We start from the raw sequence: 19,991 nt of genomic DNA, 5'->3' as shown, positions 1-19,991 counted from the left end.
ACAGCTGAGCAGTACGGAGAGCCCGAACGATGGTCACATCAGGACCAGCTCCTGTCTTTTAGTTTCTTGTATGGACTAGGCAAGCGGGGTCACAGTGCTGAAAGGTGTCATGAGTCCAGTGACCTTCTACGCTCTGTAGCTCCATGGCGGTGCTCTGCTCGGTGCTGGTCCTCTGGAGACTGGCAGTGGGAGCCCGGTCTGACACTGTCCTGACCCGGAGAGCATGGTCTTGACTCCGAGGACCACCTGCATACTGGTGAACAGTGCCTCGAAGATGGGGACTGTTGGGAAGATCTGTTCCTCGACAGATTGCCCATTGGTGCTGGTGCCGAATCTTGATGTGGCGGCCTGTTGTCCCTCGGCATCGATGGCATAGACAATGCCAGGAGGTCCTTCATCGCCTGGAAATCCTCCAGAGTCGATGGCACCACCAGGCGGTGAGGACCTCTACCACTACCTGGAGTCAGTGGAGGGCCCAGTGCCGGGGTCAACACTTGCAGCAGGGAAGGACCCTTCTGAGGTGGGGAGAAATAGCGGCCCAACACAGGTCTCGCCTGGTCCCCCTTAGCCTTCTCCACAGGGGAGTGTCCCTGCTCCACGTGAGTCTTCTTCAGTCTGTTCTTTGCTACTGGAAATGGTGAACAGTGCCAACAGGAGGAAGAGGGCGCCAGAGGGGCACTGCGTGCCGAGGCCATCATGCTCGGTGCCAAGTCCAATCTCCCAGACTCTGACACTGGTCTAAGTGCTGATTCCATCAGGATGGCTTTGAGATGAATATCTCGGTCTTTCTTAGTCCATGGGCAAAAACCTTTACAGATTTTGCACCTCTCATGGACATGCGCTTCCCCCAGATATTTTAAACAACTTTGATGTGGGTCACTCCTTGGCATAGGCTTCTTACATGAAGCACAGGGTTTAAATCCCGGGGAATGGGGACTCTAACAACAAACAAACTAGAACTAATCTATTAACTATGTACACTAGAACAATGAATAAACCACTAGATTTGAGCAAGAGATGTTCCAGCACCATCACTGGTGGCAAGAAGGAATTGAGAGGCAGAGGAAGCCGACGGAACCTATATGCGGGCGCGTGTGCACCGCTGACGGGGGTGCTCAAGTCGGCTCCTGCGGATACCACTAGGGGAAAAAGTTTTCCCGCACCAGTGCATGTGGCGCGCACGCACACCTAAATTTGGAATGGACATGAGAAAACACTCGAAGAAGAACAACACTTACAGAAGGTTAGTAACCAATTTTTCTTTGCATGCTTCTTCATGTTGATTCCAAATAGTTGACTCACAAGCTAGACCATAGGAGGAGGGGATGGATTTCAAAGGCCCACAGATTGAAGCACTGCTCTGCCAAAAGCAGCATTGTCTCTAGCAGGTTGGGTAATAGCATAGTAGGTGGCACAGGTGTGAACACAGGAACACGTTGCCGCTCCATAAATGTCCTGTATCAGAACCTGGGCCAGGAATGCTGCAAGGTACACTTGTGCTCTCGTGGAATGGGCCATTATCACTGGGGCAGGCACATTCACCAAGTCGTAGCAAGTCCTGATACACGAAGTGATCCATGACGAAATCCTTTGTGAAGAAACTGGTAGCCCCTTCATTTTATCTGCTACTGCTACAAAGAGCGGAGTTGTTTTCCTGAACGGCTTGGTTCTCTCAGTGTAGACGGTTAAGGCAGGCCTGACATTCAGCGAGTGCAGTCTACCATCCCTACTGTTAGCATGTGGTTTTGGGAAGAAAACTGGGAGGAATATGTCCTCGTTTACATGGAACTGGGAAACCACTTTTGGAAGGAAAGCCGGGTAAGGGCAAAGTTGACCCTTATCTTTGACGAAAGTTGTATAGGGAGGTTCTGATGTGAGCGCCTTGAGCTCAGATACTCTCCTGGCAGAAGTTACGGTTATTAGAAAGGCCACCTTCCAGGATAGGTAAAGAAGTGAACATGTCACCAGAGGTTCAACTGGTGGTCCTGTCAGCCATGAGAGAATAAGGTTGAGGTCCCAATGGGGAATTGGCAAGTACGTAGGTGGGTACAGCCTGTCCAAACCCTTCAGGAAATGCGCAACCAAAGAGTTAGCAAAGACCGAGCATCCTGTTACCCAGGGATAAAATGCTGAAATGGTTGCCAAGTTGGCTTACTGGCAAATGACTTAACTGATGACCCAGATAGTCCCTGTTGTTTCAGCTGTAGCAAATAGTCCAGAATTGTCTGAATTGATGCCAGTGTGGGCTGGATGTCCATTTGGGCAGCCCAAACTGAAAACCTCTTCCGCTTAGCTAGGTAAGTGGCCCTAGTGGAGCTTTTCCTACTACCGAGGATTGTGGAGGCCTCCTCCTATTGTTCCTGCCCCTTCTACAGTTGGAGTCTTGCCTCAGTTGGCTCTGGCAGAATCGAGGCAATGGCTGCGGCTTGAAAGGCTTCATCTAGGGTGTGGGAATATGCAACCCCAGGGACTCTAGTGAGGCCCTAGAGTCTTTCAAGGTATGGAGCTTGAAGTCCGTTTGTGAGAGTAAAAGGGCTGAGCCCTCAAACGGCATGTTCTGGATAGTTTGTTGGACAATGTAAGGGAGCCCCGAGGCCTGGAGCCAGAAACTCCTTCTCATGGCTATGCCTGACGACATAGCCTGAGCCACTGCATCTATGACATCTAAGGCCACCTGATGCAGTTTGCATTATGTCATTAACCTCTTAAACCATGGCAGTGAATTTAGCTTTGGAGTCCAATGGTTTTGACTCCACAAATTTCTCCATACACCGCCATGAGTTAAAGACATATCTGCTAGGATGGCCTGTTGATTTGCTATATGAAGCTTGAGTTTCCGGTGGAGCACACCTTCCTCCAACTTCTTGGCATCCTTAGTGTTGGGCGTGGGGCCTTGTTGTCCCTGCCTCTCATGTCCGTTTGCAGCCACAATCATGAGTGATCCTGGAGGAGGGTGTGGGTAAAAGTACTCGTGGTCTTTTGATGGCACAAAATACTTCTTCTCTACTTTCTTCGTTGTAGGAGATAGAGAGGCCAGAGTATGCCATAAAATCTTTGTGGTCTCCCAGATAGTCTTTATCAGCAACAGAGCAACTCTGGATCAACCCTCTGGAGTCAGAATGTCCACCATCAGGTCTGTTTCCTCCACAACCTCCTCTGCCTGGAGGCCCATATTCAGAACTACTTTACGCAATGGCTCTTGGTGCATCCTGCTGTCATCTGGTACCAGCGCAGGCGCTGCTCCTGCCATGGCGTTGTCAGGGGACAAGGAGGAAAATGCTCTGATAGTTGCTGCTGATGTTTCCTATCCTTTGACACTAGAAGGATCACATGATGCCACATCCTCATCATCGGTGCCGGGGTTACAAGTGACATCCGGCCCGGCGCCGGGATTGGAGCCCTTCCTGGTGCAGTGTGGTATACTTCCAGGAAAATCGGATGGCCAGAGCCTGGAGTCAGAAACAAAGGAATGTGAACTGCTGGACTGGAACCCCTGGGCCTAATTGTATGCCCATGGGGTCCAGAAGGCCACTGTGAGGGCACCTGCCATTGAGAGGGCTATGGCATCGCAAGGGGATGTGCCACCTCTACCCTTTGATGTCTATTGAGGTGCCAATTCTTCCTTGAAGTGAATGACTCTGTTTTGGAATCTGAGAACCACTCACTCCTCGACGACCACAGAGATACAGTGCCAGACAGTGCCAGGAAGCAAGAGAGACCTGGCCATCACGTCCAGCTTGCCCTTGGACAGTACTATGGATTTTCTCTGTGCTGGTCCCTGGCCTTGTTCATGCTGAGTGGAGGCAGCGGGGCCATGTCTTCAATCAGATCGCTTGCCGCTTCAAATGTCACAGGCATAGAAGGGAGCTGCAAGTCTTGCTCCTGCCCCTCCCTCCGGGGACCCAGACTTGACAAACCCCTCCTCCTCAGGGCAGGAGTGAACGGTGCCGTGTTTTTGGGCTCAAGTGGCCTGGCGAAGGTCGCAATTTGCTCCCCTCCTTGTGCACTGAAGACTTCGGCGTCAGGGAGCAGCGTCGGCTAGTCTTCTTATGCGGCAGTGAAGAGTGGAAGCGGTTCAGTTGCTTTTTGCGCACCAAGCCCTTCGATGCCAGGGAAGCATGCCGACGCTGAGACTCTTTGGGTATAGAGTACTTCCTAGGAGGCGCCTCCATCACCGGCATGCTCCTAACCGATGCCAAGGCGCATGGCCTCTGCTCCACCAGGCTCTCCATAGGTCAAAGGGCAGATTCCACGAGCAGGAATTTTAGTCTCTGGCTTTGCTCTTTTTGGGTCCTGGGACGGAATCTTCTACAGATTTTACAATGGTCCTGCTGATGTGACTTTCATAGGCACTGAAGGCAGAATGCGTGCATGTCATCCCTAGGCATAGGCTTCTTGCAGGACCCACAAGGCTTGAAGCTAGACATGTCCCGTCCCCAGGATGGGAAAAAAAGACTATCTAATAAGCGGGAGTGTCCTATTATCCAAAGACAACACTAGCTACTATTTACTAACTACTTACAGGTACTTAAATTAAATACAGGAGAAGAATTTGCAATGCAAGAGAAGCAACTGTACCAGCAGTTGTACTGCCATCACAAGCAATCAGAAGGAACTGAAGAGGAGGAGGGTCGGTAGGGCCCTATATACAGCACCACGAAGGCGTGACTCTAGGGGCACTAGAGCCGACCCTCCGGGTAATATTAGGGGAAAACTTTCCAGTGGACTGTGCACCCAACACACACACACACACACACACACACACACACACACACACACACACACACACACACACACACACACACACACACACACACACACACACACACACACACACACACCTACTTGGAATCAACATGAGCAACCACTCAAAGAACTATTCTTCCACAATTTTTAGACCAAAATATTACTGCTACAGCAAGTTTTATTATAATTTCACTTCTACAGGGACTTTCACTTCTCAACATGCTTTGCAAATATTGATTAAACATCAGGGCACCTTCTCAATGGTGATTTTTGCCAAAAGTCCATGTATACAGTGTGTCATTTCACTGGCTCAAGCGGAGACTAGGAAGCAGATTCTGAGTGTGTCTTATGCCTCCCCTCACTACCCTGCAAGGGCACACAGGACAGGTCACAATCTGCATCTATCTCAGTACTATGGATAAAGAAGTTGGGACACAGAGAAGTTAAGTCACTTGACCAAGGTCTCACACGCAGCCAGTGACAGAATGAGGGAAGAATCAAGAAACTGACTAATCACTAAAAATACTGTCTCACTAGTTCTTGCTCTGGAGACCAAAGTTTAAAAACTATTTTCCCCTAGTTCCAAAAAATGGCTGTCCATACCACTAACTCATAAAAGAATTCTCAATGGGAGGCGCAAAGCACAAATTATTGTGATAGCAGGCCTGGTTCCCCAATCCATGACACTCGTGTGAAGTTGGTGCAACTAAGTGGTAAATCAGGCCCACTGTCAGGACAGAGGGAAAATTAGAACAGCAGTAAGAGAAAGATTTTAATGTTCCACACAATGTTTATGTCCTCCCAGGAAAATCAGGTGCTCACTTGGCCTTACTATCTCTCATCAGTGGCATAACATCAAGAGTGCTTCCTGCTTCCCAAAGCTGCCTCTTTGGGGTGAAGCACTTCTCACACACAGAGTCACAACTCGGGCATTGTTTGAGAATCTTTATCCGGCATAACACAGCAGTATTCATAGCTCTTGCCTCCAAATCTTAAAAGAGAAAATATGATCTTAGAATAAAAAGGGGCATGCTTGTTTAATTAGTAATTGAGGCTAATGTTGAAAACGTGTTGATAATCAAAAAGGGTGATATCTCACTTTAAGAGAAAACTAAGTGATAATTTTCTTGAACCAGTTGTTGGTTCTTAGCAGCAATCAGTCTGGAGACTGTTGTTTTATACATGTGCTTACTAATTAAATTGCATACTGCTGACATTATTATGTAACATGTACATACTATGATAGTGCCTAGAGTCTTCAACCAGATCAGGGTTCCATTGTGCTGTATAACACTAGGAAATGACAGTCTCTGCCCAAAAGAGCTTACAATCCTAACGAGTGAATAACACAGTGAAAGACGTAAATGAATGAGACAATCAAATGGGCTATGGTTAGGGACACAGGGTAACAAAAATAATAGGATGTGTGCAATTCTTTGCCAATCAGGACTATGCACCAAGCCTCATCTAAAATTTGAAGGAAAAATCCTTGAAGAGACATCTACCTGTTGATAGATAAAAGAGCTGTGAAGTGACTTAAAATTCCTGGTCCCGTGTTGGAGAGATATCATTGCAACTGATCAGATAAACAGTCAGACTAAATTTCCCAGTGAATAATTACTAAATAGGAAAAGACAAAAGTTTAATTTAACAGAAGGAAACATGGTACTCTACAGCAATGCCTGCTAGAAAGAGAAAAATGGAAACATGCAACGCAGAACAGTACTCAAAAAAAGGACAATCCAAATTAATCTTACCTCAGCTTGGCAAAGTGCATGAAGACCCTGTAATACTAAAGCAGCAGGTGTGGCTTGATCAGGTTTTGTGCATTCATTCAATATCTGGGAAATTGCAGCCAACATATCTGCTCCGTGTTGATATGGCCTAGTGGAAAACAACATTACATGAAAGCAGAGTACTGAAAAAAAAAATTCAGTTTTACCTTTCAAAGCTTCTTGACATGTAGAGAAATATTTCAGGACCGCCTCCTATTTAACCCTTAATGACTATTTCTTTAAGAAAGTTGGATAAATAAATCACCTGGCCAGATGAGCATATTTAGGCTTTCTAAGTTTTCCTTCAATAGCCTCTAAATCATTTCCAAGGTGTTATACAAATCCCCTTTAAATTTTCAACTCTAATTATAGCATTCACTTGGCAGCAAATGTTACAGTTACATTGAGACTTCTTTTATAACCCAGGTTTCACATGCTCGTAACTTCCTAAAAAAATTTCTTTTGGCTCAAATAAATCACACATTTTCTACTCTTTTTAGAGTAAGTTTTTTTTCTGTGCATTCATAATTCTGACAGTACTGAAAGTCACAAGATATATGAATCATCCCAGGTTTGTGGTTTTCACAGAAGACTCATCTCCAGGTAAATAAATGAAAGTGAGAGAAAAAAACCCACAACACTTAGAAGCAACTGAAAAACTAGGTTTGCATAAACAAGTATAAAACTACTATAGGTTTAAAGTAGGGCTCTCAATTAATTATAGTTAATGAATGAGACTAATGCAAAACAAATTAACTAGATTAAAAATAGTTATGATTAATTGCAGTTTTAATTGCACTATTAAACAATAATAGAATACCAATTTAAATATATTATAATTATTTTTGGATGTTTTTCTACATTTTCAAATATGTTTATTTCAATTACAACACAGAATATAAAGTGTACAGTGCTCACTTTATATTATTTTTCATTATAAATATTTGCACGTTAAAAAAGATAAACAAACTAATATTTTTCAATTACCAGTCCATGCAAGTCCACTCAGTCCTATTTCTTGGTCAGTCAATTGCTAAGACAAAGAAGTTCGTTTACATTTATGGGAGATAATGCTACCCAGTTCTTATTTACGTCACCCGAAAGTGAGAACAGGCGTTTGCATGGCACTGTTGTAGCTGGCATTGCAAGGTATTTACATGCCAGATATGCTAAACATTTATATGTCCCTTCACACTTCAAATTGTAGGCTCTGAAGTTTTATATTGGTTTGGTTTTGAGTGCATTTACGTAAAAAGAAAGTAATAATAATTCTACATTTGTATATCGCACTTTCACAATAAAGAGATTGCACTACAGTACTTATAAGATGGGAATTGAAAAATACTATTTATTTTGTTTATCTTTTTTACAGTGCAAATATTTGTAATAAAAATAATATAAAGTGAGCATTGTATACTTTGTATTCTATGTTGTAACTGAATTCAATATATTTGAAAATGTAGAAAAACATCCAAAATATTTATAATAAATTTAAATTGGCATTCTATGATTATTTAATAGTGCAATTAACAGCAACTTGATCGTGATCTTATTAATTGTTTGACAGCCTTAGTTTAAAGACAATATTTATAGGACTATGGAATAATATATATAATATATAATACTAATGTTCATGGATTTTAAGTCCAGAAGGAACTATTAGATTATCTGGTTTGATCTCCAGCATAACACAGGCCACAGAATTTCACCCAAGATATGTCTACACTGCAATTATGGAAGGTGTGATTCCCACCAAGACTTGCACTAACTCAGCTCGAGCTGGCACACTAAACATAGCAGTGTGGATGTTGCAGCACTGGCAGTGACTTGGGCTAGCCACCTGAGTCCAAGCCCACCCGACCCCCTGGCTTTGAGCTCAGATAGACATACTCCCAGTTACCCCTGTACTGAGCCCAATAATTTGCATTTGACTAAAGCATATTTTCCAGAAAGGCATTCAGTCTTGGACTGAAGACATCAAGAGAAAAGAGAACCCACCACTTCACTTGGTAGTTTATTCCAATGGTTAATCTCCCTCCCTGTTAAAAATGTGTGCCCTATTTCTAATCTGAATTTGTCTGGCTTTAGTTTACAGCTATTGGTTCTTGTTATGCCTTTCTCTGCTACTTTCAAATGTGTAGACTGAATTTCACATGGTATAAGAATCTGATCGTGGAGAGTGGTTCTGCTCTGAAATGTGACTATAAAAATGGCATTGTGGAGGTTCTATGTTTGTATCTCAATGTTTCTACATCAAATGTTCTCCATTTACAAGTTAAAAACTGTCAGCTCTGCCAAAAAACCTGGAAGCTGACAGTAAAAATGGGATGCCTCTGGCTTATGATGAAACACCAAGCTAAAGATTCTACAATCAGAAATTAGTTCATGACTTTAATGACTATGTGTGAGCCAGAACAGAATCCATCTCACCCTCCAGAGCTGTAGTGGCTCTTCAATGCAACCAAGAATCAAAAGTAGTAAAAACTTATTTCAGTCAGTAAAGTAAGCAGCTATGCCTCTAAATTTATATATGGAGCAGAAATGAATAAGAAGGAGCCTTTTTAATATAGTCATTCTTCAGTACACATCTCCCATTTATATTGCTGATTATGCAGACATTAAAGTATACAGTGAAATCATAACATATTTTTCTTTAGAAAAAATAAAAATTAAATACAAAAACTTACATTAATATAAAGTTAGGATTACAAATTTGTCCACTCAGTTAGGAAATGCAGAAGTGATAGTCCTCAGAGTAAACTTAATTCACCTATATTGCATATCGGGAGTATTATGAATAATTAATTATTCTGTTCAGGTGTATTCTCCATCACTTGGAGTCTTTAAATCAAAACTGGAGGTCTTTTGCAAAGATATGCTCTAGTTCAGCTACATATTATTGGGCTTAATACAGGAATTCTTTGCTGAAATTTGAAGGCCTGTGTTAGGCAGGCCACACCAAATGATGATAGCCTCTTCTGGCCTTAAAAATCTATGGGTGAAATCCTGAATCCACTGAATTCAATGGCAAAACTCCCCTTGGCTTCAATGAAAAGAGGATTTCACCTTATAAATGTATTACTTGAGTTCCAAGTTGACAACTATTTGATTTTATGAAGAGTTGTGCAATATTTAGTATTTTTCGTAAAACCCTAATTCCTAGAATCACATTAACGCATCTGAATCTCAGCTTTCTTTTTTTTTTTTTTTAAAAAGTAAGCTTCTAGACTTCATCATTGAAGAGGAAAACTTGAAGATGTAAACACCTCAAGATCTTAACACCAGAGGGTAAATAAAAAGAATAAAATTTATCTTTTAATCTCATGATTTTTTGCCGGCCTAACATGGTTTCTCAACTTTTTGGGTTGGCAATACTAGAGTTCCAAGTGCAGTCAGTCAGTGCAAAGGGAAGAGCTAACAAACACTGCTTGAATAAATAAAGACAGACAATTCAGTGTCAACCCTGCTAGACCTTTGGATCTTCCAGTCAAGGCATTGTGGGTATAACTACACTGCACACTAAGCCCAAGTCTGTGGGACCCATACTTGTGGACTCAGTGTTTCTAAACTCATGTTTAAGCATCCATACTGCATTGTAATCCTGGGTTTACAATTGCTGGACCCAGAGACATGCTAATATGTCCACACCGCACTACACTGACCTTCGGACACGGGTCTACAGCTTGACCTGCATCCACATTGCAAAATGACAGGGCTTGGACCTAAATCACAGTGAGCTAGGGTCTGACCCACTCCTCTAGCAGGGTCAGAACCTCTAGGATCCCGGTTTGGATGCTTGCTGACCTAAGTCAGACTGATTTGTGTGTGGATGGAAGGAAGCTTGGGGGTCAAACCTGAGGCAGAGCCTAGCCTTAGCATGCAGAGTAGACATAACCCCGATTGTCTCAGAGGACAGCGGGGGTGTCAGCTCATTCATTTCCATATGTAAGAAGACTTTCGAACAGTGGTTCTATATCAACATATTAATGGTGGACAAAACACACAGTTGAATCCAATGGTATGATTCTGGCTCTTCCATTATGGACTCCAAGTAAATTTTGTACAAATGGGATATCTTAACTGAACTCAAAGAAAGGCCCAAGGAAGCAGAATTCCAATGTAAATTCTACTCTGAAGCATGTGTTTAGTTTATATGTGCTTCCTAACAGTCCTTCATGTAGTCCCATTCTGTTTGTATTAAAAAGGTGTGTATACACATTACACTTACTAGCTTCTGAAGTACAGCCTAAGACAATGTGTATCTATTATGGCCATGAAAAAACACATGCCCCATATTTAAGGTAACAGGCTCATCATAAGTGACCAGCACAGCTTTCCTTTAAGCACCCTGCACTCTCTCTAAATTGGCACAAGTTGGATAATAAACACTCATTTTTACCTCTGCCTGCATATATCTCTGATGGATGCAGCTTTAGCTATCACGTTTTCCCACTGAGTATCCTTCCCAATGGACAGAGACCCCCCATCGGACATTGCCATGAATCTCTGCAGTTCTGGGTAAACCCGATCCTAGAAAAAAAAATCATTTTTAAAATATATAATTAAGTTTTTAAAAGTTGGTGACAATTTTATGCTTTACAGAGTTTCCTAAAAGAATATTTACATTGCAAATCACATTGCATTTCGGTTCATCAGTGGAGAAAAATACTGGGCTGTGACTTAAATGGCTTCTTTGAGCAGAATCTATACATTTTTTTTCCCCATAAACTAAGGAGCAATCTACTAACATGCAACCAAATGGAAAGGACTTATCGCTCATAACTCTGATACTTTCAATGCATTATGCAAAGAAGTATAAAGGCATCTTTCAGAAGCAAAATTTCATAATTTCATTCCAAGACTCAATGAAATGCAAAACAGACTCCATGAAAGACTAACTGTAGAAGTTGTTCAATACATCAGAATTAATAAATGCACCACTGACACAATTTGCTTTCCACTGTTAATAATTAGGCACTAGCATAATCAATCATCCAAAATGATGTACTCTCCCTAGCAAGGGGGAAGCATATAAAATGATATTCACTGTATTTTATCTGGGTGAGACTGTGTGACAATCAGGGTCCAGAGACCCATTACCAAAAACACTCCTGTATCCGCCCCCTGCACACTATTGTAATCTTTGTACAAAATAGGCCTCGAGAGGTATCATTTGAAAACTAGTAACTTGCTCCTCAATAATATCATGGTGAAATATAAGTAGTAACATTATATGTAAAGTTATGAATTCCCCCGTATGATGATGTTACCATATATTCAAATCACATCCCTGACTCAGCAAAAGTTGTTAAAAAGAATGTGTGTTTACCTCAATTTACACGTAAGTAGTAAACAGGGTCCTTAGAAAGTAAGAGGGGGTAAATGACAGGAGACAAGGCAAATCTATATTTCAGCATACACAGGTGAGAAAAAAGAGCATGGAGCCACCCTCACCACCAAACTCCGCATCACCTTTTTCACTGTTGGAATAAACTTTGCTTTGAGAGGTAAGCTTCAGAAGAATCTACTTCCAAGGATGAGTGGACTAGAGACGTAAGAGGCAAAAACACTCCAAGGTCTCTCTCCCAATCTCTCTCCCTATCTCACCTAAGATGACAAAGGAACCTGAGAATTTGGTCAGCAATGTTGCTGTGAATCTGTGGTAAGGATTTTACCTTGAACCAAGTCTAGCTTGTTAAGTTTTAGTTATCAGAAAGTATTTTACGTTTAATTCTCTTGTAACCATTTGACTTTAATCGCTTACACTTCTGTACTAATTTAAAATTTCTCTCTCTGTAGTTAAATAAACGTGTTTGATTTTTTAATATAAACTAATCCAGCGTTGTGTTTAAACTAAACTGCTTGGAAACTCCATTTAAAGTAGCAGACTGTTGAATATTGACCCTTTACAAGGGCAATGGACCTATAATATCTGAACTGCTCAGGAGAGGGCTGGACAGAGCAGAACACAGGTTTTGGGAAAATTCAGGACTGGGAGTATGTTGTGATCACCCTGCAAGTAGTAACCAAAGATGGTGGAAGCCAGACTGGGTGGTGTGTTGCTGACAGGCTGCTGGGTGAGTTGCTGGACCAGGGTTGTAGCTATATAGACACACTGAGGATGTGACCTGCATGCGGGTAGGCTTCTTGTTAGTGGCCCAGGTTGGGAGCTACAACCAACAGCAAAACATTGTGCAGCACCCCAGGTTGCAAGGTAGACCGTGACAACCCCTCACGGGTCTGGATTGTACCCTGGAATGTGACAACACCCCAAGAGGAGAACAGAGGGTCTGAATCAATAAAGAATAAACAATTGAATCAACTGGTTGAATACAATGTTCTTGAGTGTAAAATGTGTCAAGTAAGGTCTTTTATGAAAGCTTATAATGTTCTGAACATGATGGTCATTATGAGATATGTATACAGACTATGGTTATGAATTTTTGTATCTGTGTAGATAAAAAAAACTATGCTAATAATTTGTGCTGCAATATTCAACTCTGTCAGCCAGGCAGGGAAGGGCTGCCTTCCGAGCCAGACAAGATTAGCTCCAAGCACCTAGCACTGTAGAACCCAGGAAAAGGCCACTGATAAACCATTCAAGTTAATGGAAAGACATTGAACCCCAGTCCTGGAAAACTATGAAAGGAAGCCGTTTCCCCCACTCTGAGTAACCATGAGCCAGTCACCTGACCAAGAAAAAAAAAGGGGGCCAGGGGGAGCCTTTTAAAAGCAGGCTTGTGGAGGTTTGGCATCTAGAAACTAAGGGCCAACATCTACATGGGGTGTAGTCCGTGAAGTGCTGGATCAGTTCTATAACAGGGGGCATGCTGGGAAACAGTTAAAAGGCAATAGGTAATTTGTATTAGAAAGGGGAATTTATCTAATATAGAAGTGTAAAACTTTAAGTTGCAGCTTATGTTTATTTTCTGTGTAACTTGTATGTGTTTGCTTCCATTGCTATTTCATCGTTGAGCCTATTCTATTAAATTAACCTTTTTATTTTTACCCCAAGCAGGTCTCTTTTGTGCAAACTGTGTGGCGTGTATGTGCCAAATGAACTGATAACTGGGGCAACTTTCACTCCTTTGGGTGCAGGCCTACCAACAAGGAGGGCAAGGGGGTCCACTGCCCAGGGGCCCGGTGACTTAAAAGAGCCCAGGCAGATGGGAGGATAGATACATGTCCTCCTCTCCTCCATATCCCCCCTATGCCCTGAGGCCCCCGCTGCTTGTGCTCTCTGCCCCTCGCTTGAGCTGAGCTTATTTATTATGTACCATGCAGGTTCCCAGGCAGGCTGAAGAGGCGGTATCTGCTACTTAGCTTCCTAGGTTCATCAGTAATCTCCCCGGGGAGACCAAGGGACCCGGGAAGCTAAGTAGCAGATACTGCCACCTCAGCTTCCCAGAAAACTGTATGGCACTTAATAAATAAGTAAAACCTTCTTGCAGAAGCCCATTCAGACCTCAGCAACCCTTTTCTAGGGGGACCATTGACTGTTCTGCTTTGGGGTCCAGAATTGCTGTCGGGGGCATGTTTGGGGAGGTGATAAATCAGTGGGGAAAAGTCCAAGTGTCTGGCAGGTAAGAACTTGTGGTAGTTAGAACTGGGGAGACTTGGGACCAGAGGGCTGTTGAGGTCACCCTACAAGGAGTAACTAGGCTGGCTGAAACCAGGGTGAGATCTTTATGTTTATAAGCTGGCTAGTGGTGTCAAGGCTCAGAGCCATAGCAGCACAATATTAAGCACCCAAACTTCTAAGGCAGAGAGTGAAAGAACCCTTTATTGGTCTGGGTGACCTCCAAAACATCACAGACTGCACCATTTTTCTAACCTGTTTCTCCCACAAAGATGTCATCAGGCGTAAAGTAACAGGTCTAAGCTTTGGCGTGCTCCCCAGCACCTGTATCACATGTAGAATCTGAGCTATGCAGACCTGAAACAGATTTTTCATCACATGCATTTGTTACTTTAATATCCCTGAACAAGGAGAGGTCTTCATTTGCACCAAATATTTCAAACTGATAATGAAGCCCAGTGCAGCGTCAAAAGAGACTGGGAGTCATTTTCTAACAAAATTTTAGTGCATAATGATTCTAAAGGACATTTTCATGATATATAAACACAGTATAGATAGTTAAAGCACAATGCATAACATCCTTTAAAACTAGTGTCATATTCCCATCATAAATATTAAACAAAGAGTTATGCTGAAGCTCACAAATCACTTATAATTTTAAGCAAATTATGCATATCCATGTCTACATTCATTCATTCCATGTAACTAGTTACTAATACAATATTCACTTGGTTAAAAAAAATCATGTTTGGATGGAAGCACGATTTCTATTCATACTGACCTTGTGTACACCCAGAGTAGGCAAAGTATACAAAATATCCCGGTACAAAAAGGGCTCCAGTGGCCTTCCCAATTTAAACATCAGAACTGGGATTAGATTTGGGACCTAAAATAATGGAAAACATGTAATACATAAAAAACACCACTGGTATCAAAGAAGCCAATTGTTATGACATGGTTAACAGCCTATGTAAAGACCAACGATAAATCCAAGAGAACATCTACCTCAACACTCTTCTTGCATTAAAATTAAGTTAATGGGAGGAAAAAGGGGGGGGAGATCGAAAGAGGGACATTTCATAGGATTCATTTAGAGCTTTTTTTAATTGTCTTCTTGGAACCTACAAGTCCTGCACCCTTAGCTGACTTCTTTGGGAAAAATCAATCAATCAAACTCTTGGCAATAAATGTTAGGCTAATGGAAGAAATGGATAACATGAACAAAGTAATGAAATAATAAGAATCACAAGCAACCCTTACACAGCCATTTTCATCTATAGATCTTAAAAGGACTTACAAAGGTCGATGAGTTAATAAGTAGTAGATTAGCCTCATTTTATGAATGGGGAAACAATCACTGAGAGGTTAAATTACATGCTCAAGGTCACATGGCAAAAAAGTGGCAGGAACTGAAGCCATTTTTCAATTCACAGTCCCATGCTCTAACCACTAGACCAACAATGCTCCTCAAGTACACCACATCACTTCCAAAAGCAAAGCTTAGTTGAATTATATCATAACCTTTGTTATACTACATAATGCAACACTTTACAGAGGTCATTCTTGAAAACCTGCTGAGGCCTTAGAGTATTTGCAATATTCCTCATATTAACAACAAAGAAGTATAAGAAATACTAAAAATACTGAGGTAAATGTAGCTATTTATTTAAATCAAAATTAGCAAGCTTAAGACTCACCAGTTTATTTCATTGCTTTCGTAAAAATTACAGATTTTCCGTCTTGTTGCGCACATGTAAAGATTTAGACGCTTCCCACTGTTTGCTTAAAATAAAATGGCCTAAACATCATGAGCACACAGATCTAGTGGAACCCACAGAAAAGTCTTCAATTTCCTTTTCATCTAATTTGCGTAACAAATTCATCTTAGTTTGAAATTTTCACGCCAAACTTTCATTGAAAGGAACAGAAGGTACATCAGAAAAATCCACATACCATCTCAATGAAGCAAGGGCTGAAATTCAATTCTGTCATTCTACTAGAATTCAAATGACCCTGTATTACAATTCTCAACCTATCTGCGTTTAGAACATGATTTATTGAGTTTTTAAATGTATGGTAGCATTCTTCTAAGTATTGGCTCCACAAAGTGACAATGAAGAAAAAGGAGCGTTACTTAACCCTCAGCTCCCCTTTCCTTCAGATATTGGTTTCCATAAAATACTAATGTCTTACGTTTAACCATGAGTTAGCCTTTCATGTAACAACCTGCATCAGGGGATCCCATCATTCTCCTAGAGCAGTAACGCAGGTTAGGAAATGCAGTGTTTCATAATACGGGGACTTTCCAAGTCTTTTGGATTTTATTATTAGTCTATTATTTTCAAGTCTTTTGGATTTTAAGCAATTATTTTCATTATACTGTCAATGAACTACAGAGTTCTCCATTTCAGTCTTAGTATTTGCTTCTTAAGTGGATCACAGTTTCAAATTTTTTCTGTTACCTTAAATTACTGTAACCTCAGAACTTTTTCAATGATCCCAAGATTGGACAATTTTGTTGGCTGGAAACACAAAGATAACCTCAAACCAAATCCTATATGTATTAGCAATGAGTAAATTGGCTCAGATAAAAGACAGAGCAGCAAAAACCCTAAATCCCTCAAGGTAGTAGTAAGTCAAAGAGATCCCAAACCCCACTGAAAAAAATCAGTATGTTTTTGCCAATCTTTTATGCATGTGAGATATAGTGTTTTTGACTATGGCTGCAGAATGTAGTTTTCTCCTGGTACCAATCTACATCCCAGTGTGCCAGAAGATGATAAATTCTCATAACATACAAAAGATCCCTCCCAGTAAATGAAAGCCACTGATCTAGCAATGGGGGAAAGATTTTCTAGTGGGATTTTATAACCTTCAGGTTGCAAATTTCTATGTATCATCATCAGATTTGGTCCCAAACCAAAAACCAAACAATTTGTTTTGCAAATTGCCACCATCTTTATAATGGATCAAACCAAACTCCAGATCTGAACTTCTCAAATTTTTAAAGAATTTTAAAGCCAGATCCAGATTTTTCATCTGGGGCCTAGGCTTTAAATATTTACAAAAATTAACTTAAGTTGAAAGACAACTCTTGTAGGCTTTCAAATTATTTATTTGGGATCCCTTAGCAAAAGTGGTTCCTTTTGTTAAGATTTTTCTCTCACAGTTTTAGCTAAAGTGCTACTTATTCTCTCCCCCTGCTTTCCAAGAAGGTGACCCACCACCAATAAAGGAAGCAACCTTTAGGAAAGTTAAGACATAACGATAGCTCTGCTGTGAATGTAACAAAGGGTTTGTGATGCTATGATGTAGCAGAACCTATAAAGGAGTCCAAGAATTTAAGGTAATGTACATTAGAGTAGAATTTCATCCAAAGGTGCATTTTAATGCAAGTTTCATAGTGCACTGTTCTCTTTCTCCTTGCTATGTCAATCTGAAAGCGTCCCCGTTCTCTCTCCTTGTTCTGTGCTTTCAATCCTCTGTAGAATTAATAAAGAAACTGGAAGGCTCTTCACCTTTTTATGTTTTTAATAAAACAACGGTTTTCATCTAGGGAAAGGATGGCGGAGAAGAATCAAGCCAGAAAGGAAAAAGGAATGAACGGAGGGAGGAGGGCAGGCAGATATCGAGGTAAAGCCGTGCTGATTTGGGGCAAACTAATTTTTTAGGCCACATTTTCACATCCTTCAATTTTACATGCATGATAATTTCTTCTATAAACAAAATCCTGCATGGGCGATATCTTGAAAATCTGGTACTGTAGGTTAATTTTCACCCAAATGTTTAAATATTACTTTTCCTTTTAAATTTTAACACAGAAGTGAACATAATAAATAATTACAAACAGAATACCAATGTGGTAATGAATTAGTTTACAACTTCACTTTTTAAAAAAATAGGACCTACTCCATTTACGAAATTAGAGGAGTGGATGTTTGAAGAGATGCTCTTATATGTCTTAATCTCAGCTTATGAATTGTTGTGCCTGATCTAGCCAGGCAAGAAACAACACATATTAGTCTGGTTATTAACTCAGATAAAACTAAGTCCTTGGGTATTACCACCAAGCATCCTTGAGCTCCAGGTTACAACCAATTCAGTATTAACCTGTCCGGGTGGGACATCGAGCAGCTGGCAACCGTCAAATAATGGGGCAGCATCTCTGGCTGGAGGATGCTTGAAAGATGTGGATACTTGTATAGCAGCACAATTGACTGATCTGGGAGGTACATAATCTGCAAGGAGGCTACATTGCTTTGGGATTTCCTATGACAATGATGAAGCCCAAAACATAGGATTTATAAAACTAGCTATTACAAAAGGTATCAGTAGAAATGTTTAATCTTTTTTAAACAGTTTCAATGGAGACAATTTATTTATCAGAATATTACTGTGGTGCTTGAGTTTCCTGATTGGCCAAGCCACCCTATTGGCTGAGGGGATTAGCAGCTCTGCTCTTAAGATCAGCAACAGCTGGGCACCGGGCTGCTCAAAGCATCTGTTCACAACTTCGATAGCTCCTGCACCTGCTCATTCCCAGCCTTACTCCCACCTTGTGTTCCAGGCCAGCTCCTGCCTTGCCTCACTCCAAATAACCCAGTTGTGAACCTCAGCTCTGATTCCTGACTCTGACCCTTGGTTTTGGCATCTGGCCTCTGAGTAGGGGTTCCTGACATCTGCTAAGAGAACTAGGTCTGACTTCTGCTTCAAGCATTAGGCACGACCACACACATTCCGGTCCCTAACAGTTATGGATGAAAGACTCTGAAAAATAAATTAGCCTTGTAGTGCATTAACAGCAAGACGTTGGTTTCATTTGATATGTGTTCCGAAAGTCGAGTGTCTTTAATCAAAAATGCTCTATCTCCAGTTCTCAAAAAACTTTGGCCTAGTTAACTTCACTGATTTGAAAGAATGCAGTTGTCTAGAAGAGTGATAAATGGCATCTGCTGTAGTGGAGTCCTGAACAATTGATAGCTTTGCAGATTAAGACCAAGGCATCTAACAAATTTATTTCACTTCTAATTCACACATTAAATATTCATTATTCTTTATACAATGTGATCATAAATCCCAATTTTACTAAGATAGTTCCAGCTTTTCATGTCACCATGAAATACTCTGATTTTGTTTTTGTAATCACAAAATGTTTGTTCAAGATATATTGTAGTGAGCAGAACTTGATCCATGTATACCAGGAATAAAAAGACCCAGGGAACAAGTTTTCAATATAATGAACAAAATTTGGAGAGAAAAGTCAAATGAAAAGACACTATCAAAGCTGTTTTGTTTGTTCAAAATAAATATAAACAACATTTGTTCAGGGTTTCATGATAAACTATTTACAAAGACATCCCTCTACTTTAAGAAATATGCATGAGTCACCACTGAGTCAGAAACTGGCAGTAGTAATATCAGCACTTACATACATATATATATATATAATTTTTAAGGTGCACTTTTGTCCTTTTATATGATTAGTTCACAATCTTAACATGTTACTGCAAGAATGTCCCATTTTTTTAATTAAGAAAATATGGTCCCTGTGAGGGATATAGGTATAAAGTTAGAGATAGAGTTAAGTAGCTCTTAGATAGATAGCTAAATGATCCAGGACATTGGGAAGAGTTTTGGGACCCGTGTTGCAATTTTGAAAGAAAAACCAGCTATATGATTTGTATTGGTTTTATTACAAATTAATAAAAGACAAACTTAAAAATCAATTAATATTCTAGCTAAAACTAACCACTACAAAACTTAATAATTAAGACTTAAATCATGAAACTAACATAACAGGTACTCAACCCTACACATATTAAGCCTGAAGACCTAAGAAGGCAAAGTCTACTTCTCAGCCTTATCCAGCAGTACTCAAATTCCTTAAGGTT

General features: G+C 40.9%; 1 protein-coding gene across 2 annotated transcripts in view; it reads right to left on the bottom strand.

The window, feature by feature from the left end:
* FOCAD (focadhesin) overlaps positions 1-19,991 on the bottom strand; it is a 197,284-nt gene that overhangs the window by 99,929 nt on the left and 77,364 nt on the right. For both annotated transcript variants that reach the window (XM_067553150.1, XM_067553151.1), the window contains 4 exons: positions 14,882-14,986; positions 14,356-14,457; positions 10,921-11,051; positions 6,504-6,630 (listed from right to left, as the gene is read on the bottom strand). In XM_067553150.1, coding sequence (XP_067409251.1) covers positions 6,504-6,630; positions 10,921-11,051; positions 14,356-14,457; positions 14,882-14,986 — 465 coding nt within the window. The remainder of the gene's footprint in view (positions 1-6,503; positions 6,631-10,920; positions 11,052-14,355; positions 14,458-14,881; positions 14,987-19,991) is intronic.

The sequence above is a fragment of the Emydura macquarii genome, unplaced genomic scaffold (genome assembly GCF_026122565.2).
Source record: "Emydura macquarii macquarii isolate MOO-44397 ecotype Brisbane River unplaced genomic scaffold, CSIRO-AGI_Emac_v2 contig_1451, whole genome shotgun sequence".
Lineage (NCBI taxonomy): Eukaryota > Metazoa > Chordata > Testudines > Chelidae > Emydura > Emydura macquarii.
The sequence above is the reverse complement of the archived record's forward strand: the minus strand, read 5'-3'. Positions and strand labels throughout refer to the sequence as shown.